Below are 21,882 nucleotides of genomic sequence, written 5' to 3'. Positions count from 1 at the left end.
GCCCAATGCCCCTGGGTTCATCCCCAGACCCACAAAATAATAAATAAATAAATAAATAAATAAATAAATGAAAATAAAAACAGAAATTAAAAAATAAAAGAAGAAGAAGAAGCCGGGCATGGTAGTACACACTGTAATCCCAGTACTTAGGAGGCTGAGACAGGAAGATTGCAGGTTTGCAGCCAACCTCAGCTACTTAGTGAGGCCCTCCGCAAGTTAGTGAGATCCTGTTTCAAAATAAAGAACAAGAGCCGGGCATGGCGGTGCACACCTGTACTTGGGAGGCTGGGATTGGAGGATCCTGGTTCTTGGCCAGCTCAGCTACCTAGTGAGGCCTTCCGAAATTTAGTGAGACCCTGTTTCAAAATAAAGAATAAAAAATAGTGTAATCCCAGCATTTGGGAGGCTGAGACTGGAGGACTGTGGTTTGTGGACAGCCTCAGCTACTTAGTGAGGCCTTTGTACCTCAGTGAGACCCTGTTTCAAAATAAAAAATAAAAGCCGGGCTCGTTGGCGCACGCTTGTAATTCCAGCATTGGGGAGGCTGAGACAGGAGGATGCGGTTTACAGGCAGCCTCAGCTACTTAGTGAGGTCCTTTGTAATTCAGTGAGACCCTGTTTCAAAATAAAAAATAAAAAGTAGGGCTGGGGGTGTAGCTCAGAGGTACAATGCAAAATAAATAATAAATAAACCAATAAATAAATAGGGCTGGGGGTCTAGCTCGGAGGGAGGAGGCCCCTGGGTTCAACCCGAAGTACCAGGAGGAATAAAAACGAGCGTGTGCTGGCTGAAGGGCAGGACCCTGGCCCAAGTGGCCCCGGCCCCGAGGCCACGCTGGGAGGACGGGGCGGTGGGCCCAGCCTGGGCCTCCCCGCAGGGGGCGCCGCGGGCCTGGAGCTGCAGAAGGAGCCCAGGGGGCGCCGGCCGCAGGCGGAGCCATGGGCACTGGGGGTCGGACGGCGCCTCTGCTGCTGCTGCTGCTGCTGCTGCCGCCGCCGCCCCCGGCGTGGGGGGGCCCCCAGCAGACCAGTGAGCTGGGCCGCCCTGGGGTGGCGGGGACGGGGCGTGGGGCCGCGAGCTCACCGCCTGCCTCCGCAGCCACGCCGGAGCCGCACACCGAGGAGGTGGACCTGCTGTCGGGTAAGGGTCCCGCGGCACGCCCCCCACGCCCCCTCCCCGGGCGCCCCCACCGCACGCCCCCTCCCTGCCGCCCCCTCCATGGGTGTCCCGGCCGCCCCCTCCATGGGTGCCCCCGACGCCCCCTCCACGGGTGCCCCCGCCGCCCCCTCCATGGGTGTCCCGGCCGCCCCCTCCATGGGCGTCCCCGCCGCCCCCTCCCCGCCGCCCCCTCCATGGGTGCCCCTTCCATGGGCGTCCCCGCCGCCCCCTCCCCGCCGCCCCCTCCATGGGTGCCCCTTCCATGGGCGTCCCCGCCGCCCCCTCCCCGCACCCCCTGACCCCCCCGACCCCCGCACCCCCCCCCCGCGCCCGCTGAGCCGCGCCGTCGCAGGGCCCTGCGGCCACCGGCCCATCCCGTCGCGCATCGTGGGCGGCCAGGACGCGGAGCTCGGGCGCTGGCCGTGGCAGGGCAGCCTGCGCTACTGGGGCACGCACCACTGCGGAGCCAGCCTGCTGAGCCGCCGCTGGGTGCTCACCGCCGCGCACTGCTTCCAGGAGTGAGTTCTCCCCGCGACGCCAGGCATCTTTTTTTTTTTTTTTTTTTTGAGTTTTTTCAAGCTAAGCGCGGTGGCGCACACTTGTAATCCCAGGACTTGGGAGGCTTATCGCAGGTTCAAGGACAGCCTCGGCAATTTAGGCTCTCAGGACTACTTAGTGAGACCCTGCTTAAAAAAATACAGGCCGGGCGAGGCGGTGCACGCGTGTAATCCCCGCATTCGGGAGGCTGAGACAGGAGGATCGAGGTTTGCAGACAGCCTCAGCTGCTCAGTGAAAACCTGTTTCAAAATAAAGAATAAAAAAAGTCGGCCTGGGGGTGTAGCTCGGAGGTAGAATGCCCCTGGATTCAATCCCCAGTACGGCAAAACAAACAAACTTCTGGGGCTACCTACCAGCAGATGTGTCCCAGCAGTGTGGAGGACCTGGCTGGGGAGAGGCCGGGGCTGGCCTCCGGCGGTGGAGGCCACTCCGGCATAGCTGTTTCACTCCACCCTGCCCAGCACCCCACTCTCTCCCGGCATCTCTTTATGGACTACCCAGGGGTTTTCATGTGTAGACTAGCTCTGGAAGAGCCTGGGGTGGGCTTGTCTGCTTGTAATTGCAGTACTTGGGAAGCTGAGATAAGAGGACCCCAGCTTGGAGACCAGCCTCAGCTATTTTAGTGAGACCTGGGGGGAGTCACCCTCCAGCCCCTCCGTCAAAGTGCCCGGGACTTTGGCTGTGGCCTGTCTGGGCTCTGCAGTTCCTACAGGGCCCTTCAGCACATAAGAGGGGCCGGCTAAGCCCAGCCTGGTGGCCACGCTTGTAATCCCAGCATTAGGGGCTGAGGCAGGAGGATCGCAGTTTGAGTCCACCTCCAGCTACTTAGTGAGACCCTTTGCAACTCAGTAAAAAAATAAAGAATAAAAACATAGAGCCGGGGGTATAGCTAAAAAAAAAGGGGGGGGGGATTTGCTGGTGGCACCCAGGATTGGAGAGTAGCAGCCCCATAGCCGCCGTGGGTGGGGACGCGCGGTCCTCCCTCCCTCCCCAGGGTCCTGACTGCTCTCTCCCTGCCCCTCCCCGCCAGTTCCCTTCAGTCCCATCCCTGGACCGTCCAGTTTGGCGAGCTGAGCGCCGTGCCATCCATCTGGAACCTGAATGCCTACTTCAACCGTTTCCAAGTGGATAATATATTTCTGAACCCCAAGTACATAGGGCCGGCCCCCTTTGACATCGCCTTGCTGAGGCTGTCCTCATCCGTCAGCTACTCAAACTACATCCAGCCCATCTGCATTCTGCCCTCCACGCGCCACTTTGAGAACAGGACCGACTGCTGGGTGACCGGCTGGGGGGACATCCAGGAGGATGAGTGTGAGTCCGGGGACAGCGGGGCGGGCTTCCTGCCCCCACCAGCCACACCGGGCCCAGCAGCCCCAGCCCCTCTGCCCGGGCTCAGCATCCTCCTCTGGCTTCGCCTGCAGGGCTCAGGTCCCTTCCCTCGCAGAAGCTCAGGCCAGAAGCAGGCGGGACTGGCGAGCGCTGGGCCAGGCCTGCAGGGCCTCAGTATCCCCTCTATCGTGCACCGTCATCCCACCCCTCAGCCCCCGTCACTAACGTCACTAACGGCTTTTCTCTGGGCCCTCAGTGCCTTCCCAGCCATCCGTTCTGCTGCCTGTGCAGGAGAGCTGGCCCTTTCTCAAAACTCCCAAACTGAGCAGGTGTGGTGGTGCTTGCCTATAATCCCGGTTTCTTGGGAGGCTGAGACAGGAGGATTGCAGGTTTGCAATCAGCCTCAACAATTTAGCCAGGCTCTCTACAACTTAGTGAGACCCTCTTTCTTTATTTCCTTCTTTCTTTCTTTCCTCTCTTTCTTTCTTTCTTTCTTTCCTTCCTTCCTTCCTTCTTTCTCTCTTTTTTGTTTTGTTTTTGTTTTGTTTTTTTGGTTTTGGTATTTTTGGTGGTACTGGGGTTCCTGGAAACCCTTCTACCTCCGGGCTACACTCCCAGACCTATTTTATATTTTATTTGGAAACAGGGTCTCTTAAGTCAGCGCGGCTGGCTTCAAACCTGTGCAATCCTCCTGTCTCCACCTCCCAAGCACGGGAATTAAGAGCGTGCGCCACCACTCCTGGCCGTGAGACCCTGTTTCTAAACATAAAAATAAAGAATAGAATAGGAAGCCAGGCATGGTGGGCACACTTATAATCCCCACACTTAAACCGGACGTGGTGGCGCATGCTTGTAATCCCAGCATTTGGGAGGCTGAGACCAGAGGATTGCGGTTTGCGGACAGCCTCAGATACTTAGGCTCTCTGCAACTAGGTGAGACCCGGTTTCAAAATAAAGTCCATCCCCAAACCCGCAAAAATAATAATAATAATAATAATAATAATAATAATAATAATCCCCACACTTAGGAGGCTGAGACAGGAGGATCACACAGGTTTGAAACCAGCCTCTGTTACTTAGGCTCTCAGCAATTTAGTGAGACCCTGTTACCAAACAAAGTATAAAAATAGGTTTGGGAATATAGCCCAGAGGTAGAAAAGCCCCTGGGTTCCACCATCAGTACCACAAAACAAACAAACAAACAAACAAAAAGAATAGAATAGGGCTGGGGGTGTAGCGTGGAGGCAGAACACCCCTAGGGTTTAATCCCCAGTACCAAAATAAAATAAACAAATCTAAAAAAGGGCTAGGAATGTAGCTCAGAGGTGGAATACCCCAGGGTTCAATCCCCAGTACCAAAAAGAAAAGAAAATGGGGGGAAAAAAGCTAAAATTTACATGCCTGTAATCCAGTATTTGGGGAGGTTGAGATAGTAGGATCACAGGTTTGAGGCCAGCCTCAGTAACTTAGTTGAGACCCTGTTTCAAAACAAAAAAATAAGCTGGGCATGGTGGCGCACGCTTGTAATCCCCGCGCTTGGGAGGCTGAGACAGGAGGATCACACAGGTTCGAAGCCAGCCTCAGCTACTTAGTGAGGTTCTCAGCAACTTAGTGAGACCCTGTTTCCAAATAAAATATGAAATAGGTCTGGGAGTATAGACCGGAGGTAGAAAGCCCCTGGGTTTCACCCCCAGTACCACCAAAAAATAAAATAAAAAAAAAATAAAAAATAAAAGCCGGGCGTGGTGGCGCACGCTTGTAATCCCCGCACTTAGGAGGTAGAGACAGGAGGATGGTGCAGGTTCGAAGCCAGTCGCGCTGGCTTAAGAAACCCTGTTTCCAAAAATAAAAAAGTATAAAATAGGTCTGGGAGTGTAACCCGGAGGTAGAAGGGCTTCCAGGAACACCAGTACCACCAAAAAATAAAATAAAATAAAATAAATAAATAAATTAATTAATTAAATAAATAAAAAATAAAAGAGGCTGTGGGTATAGCTTAGAGGTAGAGGTAGAATGCTTCTGAACTCAATCTTCAGTATATGCCCCTGAAAAATTAGCTGGACATGGTGGCACATGCCTGTAATCCCAGTACTTGGGAGGCTAAAATAGGAAGAGCACAGGTTCAAGGCTAGCCTCAGCAGTTTAGTGAGACACTCAGAACCTAGCAAGATCCTGTTTCAAAAAAAGCAAACAATTTTTGTGGGTTTTTTTTTGTGTGTGTGTCTGAGGATGGAACCCAGGGACATTCGACCTCCAAGCTATACCCCGAGCCCTATGTTTTATTTTTTATTTTGAAACTGGGTCTCACTGAGTTGCAAAGGGCCTAAGTAGCTGAGGCTGTCCGCAAACTCCGATCCTCTGGTCTCAGCCTCCCCAATGCTGAGATTACAAGCGTGCGCCACCATGCCTGGCTAAAAAAAAATTTTTAAAGGTGGGTGGGGGGCTTGCCGGGCGTGGTGGCGCAGCTTGTAATCCACGGGCTTGGGAGGAGGAGACAGGAGGATCACGCAGGTTCGAAGCCAGCCGCGCTGGCTTAAGAGACCCTGTTTTCCAAATTAAAAAAAAAAAAATTGGGGGGGGGGTGCTTAAACCGAGCATGGTGACTTACGCTTGTAATTCCAGCATTCAGGAGGCTGAGACCAGAGGATCGTGGTTCGCAGACAGCCTCAGCTACTTAGTGAGGCCCTCCACAATTTAGTGAGACCTTCAAAATAAAGAATAAAAATAAAGCTGGGGGTGTAGCTCAGAGGTCAAATGGGATTCCATTCCCAGACCTACAAATATGAATAAATAATTAATTAATTTAAAAGGGGGTTTAGGAGTCAGTTGTGGTGATACACACCTGTAATCACAGTACTTGGGAGGCTGAGACAGGATAACAGGTTGAGGCCAGCCTCAGCAACTCAGTGAGACGCTAGTCAACTTAATGAAACCCTGTTCCCAATAAAAAACAAAATAGGGCTGGATGTGTGGATGTGTATCTCGAACCAAGGAGTGGCCCTAGGTTCAATGCCCAGTACCACACACACACACACACACACACACACACACACACACACACACACACACAAAGCTGGGTTGGTGGTGCACACTTGTAATCCATGTACTTGGGAGGCCGAGGCAGGAGGATCGCAGGGTTATGGCCAGCCTCAGCTACTTAGGCCCTCTGCAACTTAGTAAAACCCTGTTTCAAAATTAAGAATAAGAAGCCAGGCATGGTGGCGCACGCTTGTAATCCCAGCACTTAGGAGGCTGAGACAGGAGGATCGCGCAGGTTCGAAGCCAGCCTCAGCTACTTAGTGAGGCTCTCAGCAACTTAGACTCTGTTTCCAAATAAAATATAAAATGGGTCTGGGAGTATAACCCGGAGGTAGAAAGCCTCTGGGTTCCACCCCCAGTACCACCAAAACAAAACAAAACAAAATTAAGAATAAGAAGGCTGGGGGTGTAGCTCAGAAGTAGAATGACCCTGGGTTCCACAACCCCCACTATCGCAAAAGAAAAAAAGAAAAGAAAAAAAAGCACTCCGAGGGCACTGAATGGGCTGTCCTGAGCGCCAGCAGGACTGCGTTCATCACAGAACCTCCTCCTTTGATTCGCGTTTTGGCTGAGGGGTGTCTCCACCACTGCCTCAGGCAGGGATTTCAGGTGCGTCTATCTACATACAGGGAAACTGAGTCTCGGGAAGGCGCTGAGGGCTTGGTGCTCATGTGCTTGGCCCCTCTGTGATACTGATATTGTTTAAAGGTGCCGGGCATAGAACCCAGAGCTTGGCCCACCCCCGGGGAGCCCTCTACCAAGGGGCTACCCCCCAGCTGTGACACTGTTGATTGAACCCACCCAGAGAGATGCCCCAGGCACTGTGGGTGCCCCGGGGACACCCACACCCCACAGCCGGTGTTGCCCCTCCACAGAGAGGAGGCTCCAGCTGCCTGTTTGTGCCCCACAGATCTGCCGTACCCCTACACTCTGCAGGAGGTCCAGGTCTCCATCATCAACACCACCATGTGCAACCACCTGTTCCACAAGTCGGACTTCCGCTTAGACATCTGGGGAGACATGGTTTGCGCCGGCGAGGCTGCGGGTGGCCAGGACTCCTGCTTCGTGAGTGCCGCCCCACCCCACCGCGGTGGCGGGCCCCTGCACCCATCTCTCCCATCCCCACGCCCGACGGCAGATTGTCGTCCTTGGTCTTATGCTAGCCCCGGCAGGGAGACTGTCCCCCACTTTGCAGATGTAGAAACTGAGGCAAGGGGAGGAGTGGGATCCACACCGGCCACCCCGTTCTCCCCGCCCCCTGCCACCCCACCCGCCCCGCCCAGGCTGGGCTCACCCACGCTGCTCCCCAGGGGGACTCAGGCGGACCCCTGGCCTGTGAGATGGAAGGGCTCTGGTATCAGATTGGAATCGTGAGCTGGGGCGTGGGCTGTGGCCGGCCCAACCGGCCTGGCGTCTACACCAACGTCAGTCAGCACTACAACTGGATCCGGAAGGTGATGGCCCGCAATGGCGCGCCCAGGCCGGGCTCTTCCCCGCAACTGCTGCTCCTTGCTCTGCCCTGGGCCCCCCGGCTCCTGGGGCCTGCCTGAGTCCCCCGGCCCTTGAGGGTTGGGCCATCTTCCGAGTCAAGCTCTGGTCCTCTCTGTCCTGCTCACTAATAAAGGCTGCCAGTGGAGCTCTGCAGAGCTTTCCTGGCCCCGCGGTGGCTTCCCGCACTTTCCGCACGGCCCCTTCCGTTCACCCACGCCCAGCCCGGCACAACACTCATCCCTAACTCCGAAAACTCTCTACCATCTGCTTCAGCCAAGTTGTAGTTGCGAACGGCAGAAGCCCCTCCGGCTGGTCGATCAGAATTCATGGACCGACTAGGAGCTCCTGGTATCTGGGAGCCCAGGTGCTGGGGAACATCCCAGGTGTCCATCACACACGGGCCTGATGTTCCAGGTCTTACCATGGTCCCCCAAACCAAGAGAGGGCCAGGACTTCACTCAGGAGGTTAATTTGGGAGGTGACCCCCAGAAGCGCAGGCGAGAGAGTGGGGAAACTGAGGCAGGCAAAGGCGGAGTCTCGTGAATGGGATGATCATCGTGGCAAATAACACAGCCCCGCAGGGCCCCCGGCTTGGCCCTCTGGGGTCGGGGAGCAGCGCTGGGCATTCTCTCCTGCCCCCTATGGGTGCAGGGGGTCGCGGGGGTGTGGGAGCCTTCCGAGCTGGAGCTGAGCCCAGGTGAGGCTGTGGGTGCCTCGCGGCAGCACCATAAGGTGGCGGGGTGGGCAGTGGACCACAGCCAGCCCGCCCGCCCCCTCGGGGCTCCAGCTCAGCATGGCCAAGGGCCACGTCCTCCTGGGGCTCCAAACTACTGAAGCAGAGTGTGTCTTGCTGTGAGCGGGGAGGCTGGAAACGCCCCTCCTGTGCCACCCCAGCCTCCTCGGTGGGAAACGCGCGACCCCGTGAGCCAGGGAGGAAGGCGGCAAGGGGCTCTGCTCGCAGGCCTGGGGGCCCGGTAGCAGCAGAGGATGCACTGGGCTTCCTGAACTGTGGACGTCCTCTCTCTCGCATATCGCTCTGCAGACTACAAAACCCTTTGGGACAAGTTCTGCCGGCAGCTAGTGCCCCCTTGCGCCCCGCCCCAGTACTGCGCGCCCCTGCGGGGCGGACCCTGGCCTCTGCCCGCGGTCAAGCGTCCCCTCCCTGCCTGGCCATTGCAGATGCCACTCTCTCCCGCTAGGTGTCGCCCCTGCCCGGCCTGCTCCCCCGCTGGACCCTGTCCTCCTGCCCCGCACACCCTTTTTATCCCTCCCTGCCAGTGTCTGTCGTCTTCCCAGCCGGGTGGCCGCAGCCCTGGGCTTGGAGGCTGGAGGCGGCTTTGGCTCCGCGGGCTGGAGTCCGGTGGGGCTGGCGCCCGCTGCCCCAAGGCGGGGAGGAAGCGGACCCGAGGGGGCGCCCTCCAGCCCTCTGCCCTCAGCAGGAGGCGCGGCTGGGGCCAGGTGGGCCGAGGCTGCCCCACGCCCTCTTGGAGTCAGAGGCTGAGGGGAGAAACTGAGTCACGGCACCAGGGCCGTGTCTTTGGCCCCAGCCTGGCAGCCTCCCTGCCCAGCACACCCTCTTCTCGGGCAAGCAACCTCAGGGGGGCTGTGCGCAGGGGCCCCGGGCCCCCTGGGCTCCGGAGGATACAGGAATTTAGGGCTGCCTCCAGACCCGGCGGGCACTCGCCCCCACTCCCTGTTTTCTGACGTTTCTTGCCAGCTGCAAAGCGGCCTCGCCTGCCAGGACTAGCCGGGATGGGGTCTTGTGTGGCTCCGGGTCACGCGCCCAGACCTGACCCAGCCGTAAGGAGGCCTCCAGCACCGGGGCCTGGACCCCTATTACATCCCAACCCCACCTGAGAGCCCTGGAGTGGTGTAAGCCATTAGGCCAGGGGAAGACGAAAAAGGAAGAACCCTCCAGGTCCATTGCTTTGGCTGGGGGGCAGGAGGGGGGGCCCTGAACTGGGGATTAAACCCATGGGCATTCTACCACTGAGCTACACCTACAGCGCTTTGTCTTATTTATTTATTGTAGTACTGGGATTGAAGCCAGGGGCATTCTACCTCCAAGTTACACTACCAACTCTGTGTGTGTGTGTGTGTGTGTGTGTGTGTGTGTGTGTGTGTGTGTGTTTTACTGGGAATTGAACCCAGAGACATTCTACCTCCCAACTACATCCGCAGACCAATTTTGTTTCTTATTTGAAAACAGGGTCTCACTAGGTTCCTGAGAGCCTCACAATATTGCTGAGTCTGTCCTTGAGCCTGCAATCCTCCAGTCACGGTCTCTCAAGTACTAGGATTACATCTTTTGTTTTTTGTTTGTTTGTTTGGTACTGCGGACTGAGGCCAGGGGCATTCTACCTCTGAGATACACCCCCAGTCATATTTTTTATTTTGAAAAGGGTCTCACTGAGTTGCAGAGGGCCTCACTAAGTAGCTGAGGCTGTCCGCAAACCATGATCCTCCTGTCTCAGCCTCCCAAATGCTGGGATCACAAGCGTCCGCCACCACGCCCGGCTCCTGCTAATTCTTATTTGCCACTTGCAAATAGCTCCTGGAATTTTCCAAGGGGTATGAGTGGAATGGTGCACACCTGTAATCACAGCAGCAGGACACTGAGACAGGAGGACTGCAGGTGTGAGTCCAGCCTCAACAACTGAGCAAGACCCTTAACAACTTAGTAAGATCCTGTTTCAAAGTAAGAAGTATTTTTTAAATAAGGTGGCTAGGAACTGGGCATGGTGGTGCACGCTTGTTATCCCAGTACTTGGGAAGCTGAGACAGGAGGATCACAGGATTGTGGCCAGCTTCAGCAACTCAAGGCCCTCCAAAACTTAGTGAGACCCTTTTTCAAGATAAACAATAAAATAGGGCTGGGGTGTAGCTCAGAGGTGGGATGCCCTTGGGTTCCATCCCAATAATACAGAAAAAAGAAGGGCTAAAGCATTTGGGAGGCTGATACAGACAGCCTCAGCTACCTAGTGAGGCCCTCTGAAACCCACTGACCCTGTTTCGAAAATAAGGAATAATAAAATAGGGCTGGGGGTGGAGCTCAGAGGTAGAATGCCCCTGGGTTCCATCCCCAGGACCAAAAAATTTTAAATAAAAGGGGGGGGGGGGCTAGAAGCCCGGCGTGGTTGGGCAAGCTTGTAATCCCAGTACTTGGGAGGCTGAGACACGATGATCACAGGTTCTTGGCCAGCTTCAGCTGCTTAGTGAGGCCCTCCACAACTCAGTGAGACCCTAAATAGAGGGGTCCAAGCCTGCCCGCCAGGCCTGCCAAGGGCTTTCCTGGGCCCTGGCCCTCAGGCCTGGGGAGGGGAGGGTGGGGAGGAAGGCAGGGCCGCAGCCAGGAGCCCGTGCAGGGGAGAAGGGTGGTGCCGGCCAAGGAGCTGGGGCCGCTGGGCCTGGGCCCCGGGCCGCAGGAGGTGGCAGGGCGCCCCGCCGGCGTCTCCCGCAGGGGGCGCCCGGGCCGGAGCCGCGGCGGCGGGCTGGGAAGGGCCATGGGCGGGTGGCCAGGGCCGCGGCTGCTGCTGCTGCTGCTGCTGCTGCTGCTGCGGGCGCCGCGGCCGGCGGGCCCCGAGGACACGGGTGGGCCGGGCGCCGGGGCCGCGGGGCTGCGGGCCGAGGAGACTCGGGGCCCCCGCGTGTCCGTCTCCGCAGAGGCGCCGCCGGAGCCCGAGCTCGGCCAGGAGCCCCGGCGCCGCCCAGCGTGCCCGCCGCGGGCGTGGGGGGCCGGGACGGGCGCCCCATCTTGTGCTCCCCCGCCGGGCCCCAGGAACACGCTGCTGCTGCAGAGTGAGCGCGGCGGCCGCCGTCCGTCTGTCCGTCTGTGCGCACCTCGTGTCCGTCCGTCCGTCCGCAAACCTCGTGTCCGTCCGTCCGTCTGTGCGCGCCTCGTGTCCGTCCGTCCGTCTGTGCGCGCCTCGTGTCCGTCCGTCCGTCCGCAAACCTCGTGTCCATCCGTCCGTCTGTGCGCGCCTCGTGTCCGTCCGTCCGTCCGTCCGCAAACCTCGTGTCCGTCCGTCCGTCTGTCCGCGCCTCGTGTCCGTCCGTCCGTCCGTCCGTCCGCAAACCTTGTGTCCGTCCATCTGTCCGTCTGTCCGCACACCTCGTGTCCGTCCGTCTGTCCGCACACCTCGTGTCCGCCCGTCTGTCCATCTGTCCGTCTGTCCGCGCACCTCGTGTCCGTCCGTCCGTCCGCGCACCTCATGTCCGTCCATCTGTCCGTCTGTCCGCTCACCACTGTCCGTCCGTCCGTCTGTCCGCTCACCACTGCCCGTCGTCCGTCCCGCTCACCACTGTCTGTCCGTCCGTCCGCTCACCACTGTCCGTCCGTCCATCTGTCCATCTGTCCGCGCACCTCGTGTCCGTCCGTCTGTCCGCGCACCTCGTGTCCGTCCGTCTGTCCGCTCACCACTGCCCGCCGTCCGTCCCGCTCACCACCCGTCCGTCCATCTGTCCTCCAGAGCCCTGCGGCCTGCGGCACATCCACAGCCGGATAGTGGGCGGCGCGGAGTCGCGGCGCGGGCGCTGGCCCTGGCAGGCCCTGGTGCAGCTGCCCAAGGTCCGGGAGTGCGCGGGCAGCCTGCTGGGCCGCCGCTGGGTGCTCAGCGCCGCGCACTGCTTCCGAAGGTGAGCCTGCCCGCCCCTGGGCACGCGTGCTTCCTCTCGGCTGGCACGCACGCCTTCCACTCTATTACATCTTACACGCCTAGCTCCATTTTATATTTTATTTTTTGGTGTGGTGCTGGGGATAAAATTTAGAGACATTCTACCTCTGAACCACACTCTCAGCCCTATTTTATTTTTTTAATTTGAAACAGGGCCTCACTAAGTTTCTGAGGCTGGCCACTAACCTTCAATCCTCCCGCCTCAGCCTCCCAGATCCTGAGATTACAATTATGAGCCAGGATACATGGCTTTATTTATTAATTTTTTTGAAAGAGTCTGAGTAAGTTGCAGAGGGCCTCACTAAGTTGCTGAGGCTGGCCTTGAACCTGTGATCCTCCTGTCTCAGCCTCCCAAGTACTGGGATTAGAGGGTGCCCCCCATGCCTGGCTTACACAGCTGTCTGAGTCTACCCTTCAGAGAGCCCCACACGGACCCCACATCTGCTTGATCTATTCAGGATGCTCAGGGGTCCACCTGGAGGACATGGCGCCATTCTCCTGACCTTAGAATAACTCTGAGAGGGACAGGCCCCCAGGGCCACCCTCCAGCTCCCCCACGGGCCAGGGCAGGGACTTTGGTTGTGGCCTGTGTGGGCTCTGCCTTTCCAGAGACATCACGCCGTTAGCGGGGCCTCGCTGATGGCACCCAGGGCCAGCGGGTAATAGCGGCCCCAGGGTCTCGGGCCTGGGTGCTCCGTGGCCGCCCCCCCTGCCTCCCCAGGTACCCTGACGCTTCCCAGTGGGTGGTGCAGCTCGGGGAGCTCTCCCTCAAACCCTCGCCCTGGAGCCTGCGGGCCTACCTCCACCGGTACCGCGTGCGGGACATCATCCTGAGCCCCACGGCCAGCGGGAGGTCGCAGGACATCGCCCTGCTGAGGCTGGCCTCCTCCGTCACCTACAGCAAGTACATCCAGCCCGTCTGCGTCCTGTCCTCCACCGTCATGTTCCTGCACCGCTCCGACTGCTGGGTGGCCGGCTGGGGGGTGATCCAGGAGAGCCTGGGTGAGGCTGGAGGGCGGGGTGGACGGCAGGGCAGCGGCCCCTCCCTGCCTCTGGGGCCCTGAGACTCCGCAGCCCGCTCAGCACTCCCCCGCCTTGGCTCAAACAGCTGACGCAGAAAACTCAGGGGAACAAGGTTATTTGCTTTTAGTAGTTCAGGAGATTGTAGTGTGTATTAGACCAGCTTGGAAGCGGGAGCCGGGGCTGCAGGTCCTCAGGGCATCGTGGTGGGGAAGAGAGAGAGACAGAGAGAGACAGAGAGACAGAGAGACAGACAGAGACAGAGACAGAGAGACAGACAGAGAGACAGACAGAGACAGAGACAGAGAGACAGACAGAGAGACAGACAGAGAGAGCACAAGCGTGGGAGCACTGCAGCAGCTGGCCTTAAAGAGCAGGGTCCCCGGCTCCGACCCCAGGAACCCTACCCTGGCAGCCAGGTTCATCTTGGTACACTTCTGCCTTTTTGACCACATTTTATCAGGGGGACTTTTTTTTTTATGGTGCTGGAGATTGGACCCAGGGGCATTCTGCCTCTGAGTTTTGCCACCAGCCCTAATTTTACTAATTTTTAAATTTTGGAAACAGGTTCTCATTGAGTTGTTGAAAGCCTAAATTGCTGAGGCTGGCTTCAAACCTGTGATCCTGCTGTCTCAGCCTTCCAAGTATTGGGATTACAGGTGCACACCACCATGTCCAGCTTCTGGGAGACATTTTATTTATTTATTTATTTATTTATTTATTTATTTATTTATTTAATTTGACAGGACTAGGGATTGAACCCAGGGCATTCTACCTCCGAGCTACACCCCCAGCCCAGTTTGTTTTTCAGTACTGGGGATGGAACCCAGGAGCATTTAACCTCGGAGCTACAACCCCCCAGCCCCATTTTTTATTCTTTATTTTGAAGTAGGGTCTCACTGAGTTGCAGAGGGCCTCGCTAAGTAGCTGAGGCTTCAGCCTCCCAAATGCTGGATCACAGGCGTGCGCCACTTCTCCTGGCTTGCCCAGTTTGTTTATTCAGTCGTCCACTGACGATACTTGGGTTGTTTCTACTGTTTGAGTATTACGAATAGAGGAGCTATGAATATTCGTATACAAGATTTTTTTTACTATCTTATTTTTTATTTTATTTATTTATTTATTTATTTTATTTATTTATTTTGGTGGTACTGGGGTTCCTGGAAGCCCTTCTAACTCCAGGCTACACTCCCAGACCTATTTTATATTTTTATTTGGAAACAGGGTCTCTTAAGCGAGCGCGGCTGGCTTCGAACCTGCGCGCTCCTCCTGTCTCCGCCTCCCAGGCGTGGGGATGACAAGCGTGCGCACCACGCCCGGCGAGGCCAGTGTTTTTGAAGATCCCTTGTATGTGAAGATTTGCTTCTTTCTGGCTATTTACAGTGTGTTTTTCTTTTTCTGTTGCTGGTTTAATTACAGTGGGTCTAAGAGCAGATCTCTTTGTCCTGCTTGGAGTTTAACTTCTTCAATCTGCAGATTCATATGTTTTTATCAAATTATGGGAATTTCCGCCCTGGATCCTGCGCCCCAGTGAGTTCATCATGAACCCTCCCTCAGCCTGGTGCGGTGGTGCACACACACAGTCCCAGTACTTGGGAGGCTGAGGCAGGAGGATCACAGGTTTGTGACCAGCCTCAGCTACTTAGTGAGGACCTGTTTCAAAATGAAAAATACAAAACAGGGCTGGGGTGTAGTTTGGAGGTAGAATGCCCCTGGGTTCAATTCCTAGCACCAGAATAAATACGTAAATACACCGTCCCATCTGTGCTGTGGCTGAGGAATCTGTACCGGCTCAGGCAGGAGCTGTCATCTCTGTAGTTCAAGTGGGGAAACCGAGTCTCAAGGGGGGGCCATGACATCTGTCCACCCGTCAGATCCTTCTGTGATGCTGCTGACGTCTCTGTCCTACCAGAGCCTCTGCCACCTCCGTACCACCTCCGGGAAGTGCAGGTCGCCATCATCGACAACAGCAGGTGCAGCGACCTGTTCTCCACGTCACCTTACCAAGGCTTCATTCACGTGGACACGGTCTGTGCTGGTGCCGAGGACGGCAGCGCCGATGCCTGCAGCGTGAGTGCCCCCGGGCCCCGCCACTGGGCTCGCTCCTGAGACGGCGATGGCCGCCCCCTGTCCAGCCTGTAAAGCAGACTGCTCGTCCTTTAGCCCCCAGCCCGCAGATATGGAAACGGAGGTGCCCGGGGAGGAGTGGGATCCACGCCAGCCACCCCTCCCCAGCCGAGCTCTGGGCTCACCCGCGCTGCTCCCCAGGGTGACTCGGGAGGCCCCTTGGTCTGCGACCTGGACGGGCTGTGGTACCAGGTTGGCATCGTGAGCTGGGGTGAGGGCTGCGGCCAGCCCTTGCGGCCTGGAATCTACACCAACGTCAGTTACCACTTCACATGGATCCAGAATCTGATCTCAGGCAGCGCGCCCAGGCTGGACGCCGCCCCGCTGCTGCCAATTCTCACTCTGACCCGGGCCTCCTGGCTTCTGGGGCCATTCTGAGCCCACTAGAGCCCAGGAATGTAGAGTGGGCGCCACAGCGCTGGCACCCTCCCCAGCTGGGGACACTTGGCGTGGGGTGGGGACAGTCTGCTGGACCCGGCTCCCGTCCCCTTCTGTCCTGTTTTCTAATAAACACGTGAGCGGGTCTGCATCAGTGACTTGCTGAGCTTTCTGGGGACCCAGGGGCTGAGTGGACAACTGTGTGTGTTTATATAGCCAGGCCCAGGACCTGTCCCTGACTCCGAAACCTTGTCCAGGTTTTGGCTGTCAGCAGCAGAGCCCCTCCAGTTACTCCAGTCCAAAAGACAGTGGAGAACTGGGTGTGGTGAGGCACACCTGTAATCCTACTACTTGGGAGGCTGAGACAGGAGGAGTGCAGGTTCAAGGTCAGCCTCAGCTGAGACCCTCCCATCTCAGCCTCCCAAGTCCTGGGATCCTAAGCCCCAGTACTGGAATCCATGGCTCCTACTACAGGGATGTTCTCCCTTCTGACAGGTTGGGGGGGGGGGGTATCGCGTCCCTAAGGCTCCGTCCTGCAGAGCCCCAGGAAAGAAGACACAAACGCCGAGTCTGCTGATGATGCTTCCTCTTTAATGCTTCCTTCTCAATAATAATAATGCTGCTGCTGCTGCTGCTGCTGCCGCCAATGCGCACAGCAGGCAAATATATATGTCTCATAACCCCTCCCTCATCACTCCACCAACCCCAAGCTTCCCGCAGCTAGGGCATGCGCATTTCTAACCCTCTCATAGGCGGGCTGGTGGTAGCACGAGGCGCTGCGTCACTGATCATCCGTAGGGCGCCTGATAGGGCTCACTGCGCAGGCTCAGGGCACCGCCAGCCTCGTGAGCCTCGTGACTTGGCTGCAAGCCTAGGCGCCATCTTGAGTCCACGCTGGCAACAAGCCTGGGTGCCATCTCGGTCCAGCCGAGTGGGCCCCGACAGGGGGGCAATGGCGTCTCGTTTCCAGGGGGTGTGCCATGACCGTCTCTGTGCGGTCTCCCTCCCTCCTGGGTACTCCACCTTAATTACCTAATCTAACCTAATCACTTCCCAAAGGACCCATCTCAAACACCCTAGTGGTATTAAGTTCCCATCCTCTTAAGCCATTAACATCAGACTTCGGGGATTAAACTCCATCATAAGAAGGCTGGGGGTGGGGCAGCCATACGCAGCCCATAGCAAGCCCTAATCCTCAGTGTGACTGTCTTAGCCTTTTGGGAAGTAATTGAGGTCAAATGAAGTCCTAGGCGTGGAGTCCTGATCCGATTAGTGTCCTTAGGAGAGGAGACAAGAATCCAATCTCCCTGTCCTTCCCCTCCTGCCTAGCAGGCCAAGAGGAGGGGCATCAGACGAAAGCCTACCTGGCTGCCACTTTGATCTTGGACTCCCTGCTCCCGCAACCTCGGGGGATACATTTCTGTTTAAGCCACCCAGTCCGAGCTGACTGACATGCAGACATAGACCCAGACTCCGCCTCCTGAGTGTGAGCAGAGACAGACGCACAGCACATCAAGCCTCCCCAGCACGTGCGAATCACAGCCTTGACATGGCACAAAGGAGCCTGGTCTGGGGAAGGAGCCCCCCCTACACTCTGGGCAGAGGCAGAGGAGCCAGGCGCTGTGTGAACCCAAGCCCAAGCCATAACACACAGGCCTGGCATCACCCTGGCCTCACCCTTCCATCCCCTGGTCCCCAGCATCTCCTGGCCTCACCGCAACAGCGGTCTTGCTCTGTCCTAGTTACGCCAAGCCCCAGAATGGACTGTCCTCCAGGGCCACACTGCTTCTGCCTCTGGTCAAGCAAGGAGGGCCCACCGCTCACTCGGAACCATTAGTCCTCACTCTGAGCTCATACAGGGCTCAGGAGCGGCTGGCCAGGTTGGGGTCCTTGTGTGGAGCCAGTGAACCAGGCCCGCTGTCCAGGACCCTGGGGTCAGGGCCCCATGTAGAGCTGGCTGGCTCAGGCTGAGCTGGGATTACTGGACAGAACAATGGAGCTCAGAAGCCCCAGTGACCAAACCCACAAGAAGGCAGGGTCAGATTCAGGGACGCGCCGCCAAGGATCCTCAGAGCTTCCCGGCCTGACCGCAGGCCCGGTTCTCAGCACCTGCTGTCCTTTCCTCCCACCTCTGAAGCGCGGCTTAAAGCATCTTTGTTCATGCTCAGGGCTGATCAGGTCGAGCCATGGCCCCGCCTCGGTGCTGTTAATTTCGCCCTGGCCCAGCCTCCAACCCCTGCCCTTTAAGCCCCCAGGCCCTCCCCTAGTCCCAGTCAGCAGAACGGGCCCCAGGCTGTGAGGGTGAGGGCAGGGTCTGAGGCGGCGGTGTGGGGGGCAAGGCTGGGGCCCCTACCAAGGCCTAGGAACTGGTATAGGGTATCGAGCCTGGGTTTCAGGGACCAAGCAGGGCCGAGGGCAAACAGGGGGGCGCAGGCGGTGGGTGGTGAGGGCAAGCCTAAGGATTGGGATGCCCTCTGCTCCCTGCCGGCTCCAGACCAGACCAGGCCCTGGCCAGTTCCACCCTCACCCCGCCCAGCCCTGAAGACAGAATGAGGGCGGCCTCCTGCCTCCAGGTCCTGCTCCTGTTGGTGCTGGGTGAGTGGGGCAGGGATCAGGGGTGACCGATGACCATGGGGCCCTTGGGTCCAGTTGCCACCCTCACCCCTCTAGGCCTAGCTCCCCCAGAGCACTCTGGGGGCATTCTTTTCTTTCTTTTTCTTTTCTTTTTCTTTTTTTTTCTTTTTTTTTGGCAGGTCTCGGGATGGAACCCAGGGGCATTCAACCTCTGAGCTACACCCCCTGCCCTATTTTTTATACTTTATTTTGAAATGGGGTCTCACTAAGTTGCAGAGGGCCTCATTAAGTAGCTGAGGCTGTCTGCAAACTGTGGTCTCCTGTCTCAGCCTCCTGAGTGCTGGGATTACAAGTGTGGGCCATCACACCCGGCACCCTGGGGCATTCTAAACTTAATTCCGGGTCTTGGACTCACCAGACCTTGAATGTGCTCTTTGGTGGGGGCTGAGGTCCCCACCAATGCCCCACGGTACTGGAGAGGGTTACATCAGGAAGCCTGGCAGAAAATCCATGCAACATTAGGTCTTACCTCCTTCCTAATCGCTGACATCCTCCCCAGCCCTGTTATCTGACACCAAATGCGTAATCCAGTCCCTCCCCTCCCCTCCCGCAGGAGCCTCTGAAACACCCCTGGCTGCAGGTAAGGACCTCAGGCCCAGCGCCTAGGCCCCAGGCCAGTCAGCTCCGGCCTGTCAGCCCGTCAGCACTCACCGCTCGCCGCCCCCTGTCCTCCTGCAGCCTGCGGGCAGCCCCGCCTGTCCAGCCGTATTGTGGGGGGCCGGGATGCCCTGGAAGGGGAGTGGCCATGGCAGGCGAGCATCCAGCAGCGTGGGGTGCACGTGTGCGGGGGGTCGCTTGTTACGCCCCGGTGGGTGCTCACAGCAGCCCACTGCTTCCCCAGGTCAGTTGCCACCGAGAGCTCGTTTGGGCTGGGGGAAACTGAGGTCCATTGGGGGGGGGGTGCTGCCTGGCGGAGGCGAGGCAGGGCAGATTCCCAGGAAGGCAGAGGACTGGGATTCCACCGCGAGGTCCCGGTGATGTCAGCGTCCCGGCTTCTGTCACACAGGCGGGTGCGGCCTTCCGAGTATCGCGTGCGCCTGGGGGTGCTGCGCCTGGGCCCCCATTCACCCTATGCGCCCACGGTGGCAGTGCGGCATGTGCTGCTGCCCCCGGACTTCTCTGAGGACACGGCCCGCGGTGACCTGGCGCTGCTGCAGCTGCGCCGCCCAGTGCGCCTGAGTGCCCGTGTCCAGCCCGTCTGCCTGCCGGAGCCAGGTGCCCGCCCGCCACCCGACGCGCCCTGCTGGGTCACCGGCTGGGGCAGCCTCCGACCAGGAGGTGAGGCAGGGGCTCTGGGGAGCAGCAGCTTCCCTGTCTGACCTGTAGTCTGGCTCTTCACAAGCCCGGTCTGGGAACTGGAGCCACTCCTACAAACCCCAAAATGTCCTCCAGTCTGACCAGGGAGCCCCTGCCTGGAAAGCTGGACAGTCAAGCCCAGCTTCTCCACCTGAGCCCTGCTTTACGCCTCGTTTCCTCTGGGCTCTCTCAAGTCTCCCCTCCTCCCTAGTGCCCCTCCCAGAGTGGCGGCCCCTGCAAGGAGTGAGGGTCCCACTGCTGGACTGGCGCGCCTGTGACCGCCTCTATCACCTGGGTGCCGACGTGCCCCTGGCCGAGCGCATCGTGCTGCCTGGGAACCTGTGTGCAGGCTACGTCGAGGGCCACAAGGATGCCTGCCAGGTGCGTGTCCCCACCCCCAAGCTCTGGAGTCCATTGCCCTGTATCACCGAACACCCTACCTCCCTGGAGCTCAGCACCCAGGAGATGCCACCTCCAGCTGTCTCCCAGCCCCCAGCCCAGAAGGAGCATCCCAGGGACCTTGGAGTGCTGACTCGGAAGGACTGGGACCTCAGCTAGATTTTCTCTCGCAGGGTGACTCTGGGGGACCCCTGACCTGCGTGCAGTCTGGGCGCTGGGTCCTGGTGGGTGTGGTGAGCTGGGGCAAGGGCTGTGCCCTTCCCAACCGCCCAGGTGTCTATACCAACGTGGCCAAGTACAGCTCCTGGATTCAGGCTCGTCTCAACCTCTGATGCTGCTGGGCTCCGTAGTGCTGACTGGAGCCAGGCTAGAGTCTCAGCCTTCTGGTCTGAGGCCTGCACACATTCTGCCCTTTGACTTGAGGCTGAGCTGCTAAGGGGCCCCATCCACCCAGTGTCCACCCTCCATCCCCTTGCCTCCTGGGGCTCACCAAATTCACTCCACAATGGACACCCAAGGAAGACACGCCCGCCCTCCCTGCCCGGCTTGCATGGACCCGACCCTCCCTCCGTAGCTCCTCCCAGACACAGCAGACTAGCTCCCTTCTGGCCTGGGTACTCCGCACCTTCTGAAGGAAGTCAGGCATATTCAAAGCCTGGGAAGGATTCAACACTAGACAGTCTCCATTGTTGGTTTTGAAGATGGAGGGCCAAACCACAGAGTTCCTACATCTGCCAGGAACTGAGTCAGTTAACATCCTGGAGATTAGAGGTGAAGCCTTCCCCAGCCCCCAGTCAGAGATCTGCCTCGAGGGCATGGTGGAGCAGGCTTGTAATCCCAGTATTTGGGAGGCTGAAATAGGAGGATCACAGGTTCGAGGTCACCCTCAGCAATTTAGTGAGGCTCTCAGCAACTTAGTGAGACCCTGTTTCCAAATAAATTATAAAATAGGGCTGAGGGTATAGCCTGGAGGTAGAATGTCCCTGGCTTCTACCCCCAGTAACACGCACACACACATACACACACACACACATGAGATCCACCTCCATCATCCTTTGGTTTCAGACAGCCCAGGTGAGCCCCTGGGCTTCTGACTGGGAGAGTTGTGACTTAATAAATCTGTGTTGTTTTAAGCTGTTACCTTGGTGACAATTCGTTATTATAGCTATAAAACTAATAGTGTGCCCCACCTGGATGGGGGTGTTCCAGGGGAAGGGTGGGCTGGCCTTCTACATCCAGGCCTGTGAGCCTGGCATGGAGCCTTCAGCCAGGCTGGGTCAGGTGTCCCCACGGATTCCCAGGGTGAGCCGGGACGGTGCCTAGGCCGCGTCCCCCAGGCCTGCATTGGGCGCCAGCCTTGTCCGCCTTGCTGTCTCCCCGCCTGGGTGCTGGGGCCCTCCCTCCCTCCCTGCCTGCCTGCCTTGTCCCCAGGCCCAGGACCAGAGAGAACAAGAAACAGGAAGAGGGGCCTGGCCAAGGACAGGAGATGAGTTCATTAAAAGAAAGTACTGTTCCCGCCAAGCCCTTAACAGACACGTGCGGGGCGGGGCCTTGCTGCGTGTCCTCCTGGATCCTCCCCCAGGCTCTGTCAGGTGAGAGAACTGGCTGGGATACCCACATGGTCTTGTACTGGGACTATGGGGGGGGCACTTCCTGGGCTCTTTATTCCCTCTCCTCTGTCGGAGCCTCCCAGGCCCATCTTCTCAGCCCATTCCTGCCCGGCAATCCGTGGTACCTACTGCCACAGCTCTTCCTTTGTGTGTGTGGCACTGGGGA

The 21,882-nt window shown here is 58.1% G+C and overlaps 2 protein-coding genes across 2 annotated transcripts; both read left to right on the top strand.

Moving 5' to 3' along the window:
* Window positions 1-939: 939 nt before the first annotated feature.
* LOC308268885 (testisin-like) lies at window positions 940-7,638 on the top strand (the record flags this gene model as incomplete). The annotated part of the gene is made up of 5 exons (XM_080703988.1): window positions 940-1,050; window positions 1,100-1,677; window positions 2,748-3,031; window positions 6,999-7,153; window positions 7,399-7,638. 5 exons carry the CDS (start codon window positions 940-942, stop codon window positions 7,636-7,638), a joined length of 1,368 nt encoding a protein of 455 aa, XP_080560114.1.
* Window positions 7,639-16,729: 9,091 nt separating this feature from the next.
* LOC308268884 (serine protease 33-like) lies at window positions 16,730-20,438 on the top strand (the record flags this gene model as incomplete). The annotated part of the gene is made up of 8 exons (XM_080703987.1): window positions 16,730-16,791; window positions 17,520-17,657; window positions 18,272-18,372; window positions 18,965-18,991; window positions 19,090-19,252; window positions 19,418-19,689; window positions 19,919-20,088; window positions 20,280-20,438. 8 exons carry the CDS (start codon window positions 16,730-16,732, stop codon window positions 20,436-20,438), a joined length of 1,092 nt encoding a protein of 363 aa, XP_080560113.1.
* Between the last annotated feature and the right edge of the window lie 1,444 nt (window positions 20,439-21,882).

Source organism: Muscardinus avellanarius (genome assembly GCF_963383645.1).
Source record: "Muscardinus avellanarius genome assembly, chromosome: 10".
NCBI classification, from domain to species: domain Eukaryota; kingdom Metazoa; phylum Chordata; class Mammalia; order Rodentia; family Gliridae; genus Muscardinus; species Muscardinus avellanarius.
The sequence above is the reverse complement of the archived record's forward strand: the minus strand, read 5'-3'. Positions and strand labels throughout refer to the sequence as shown.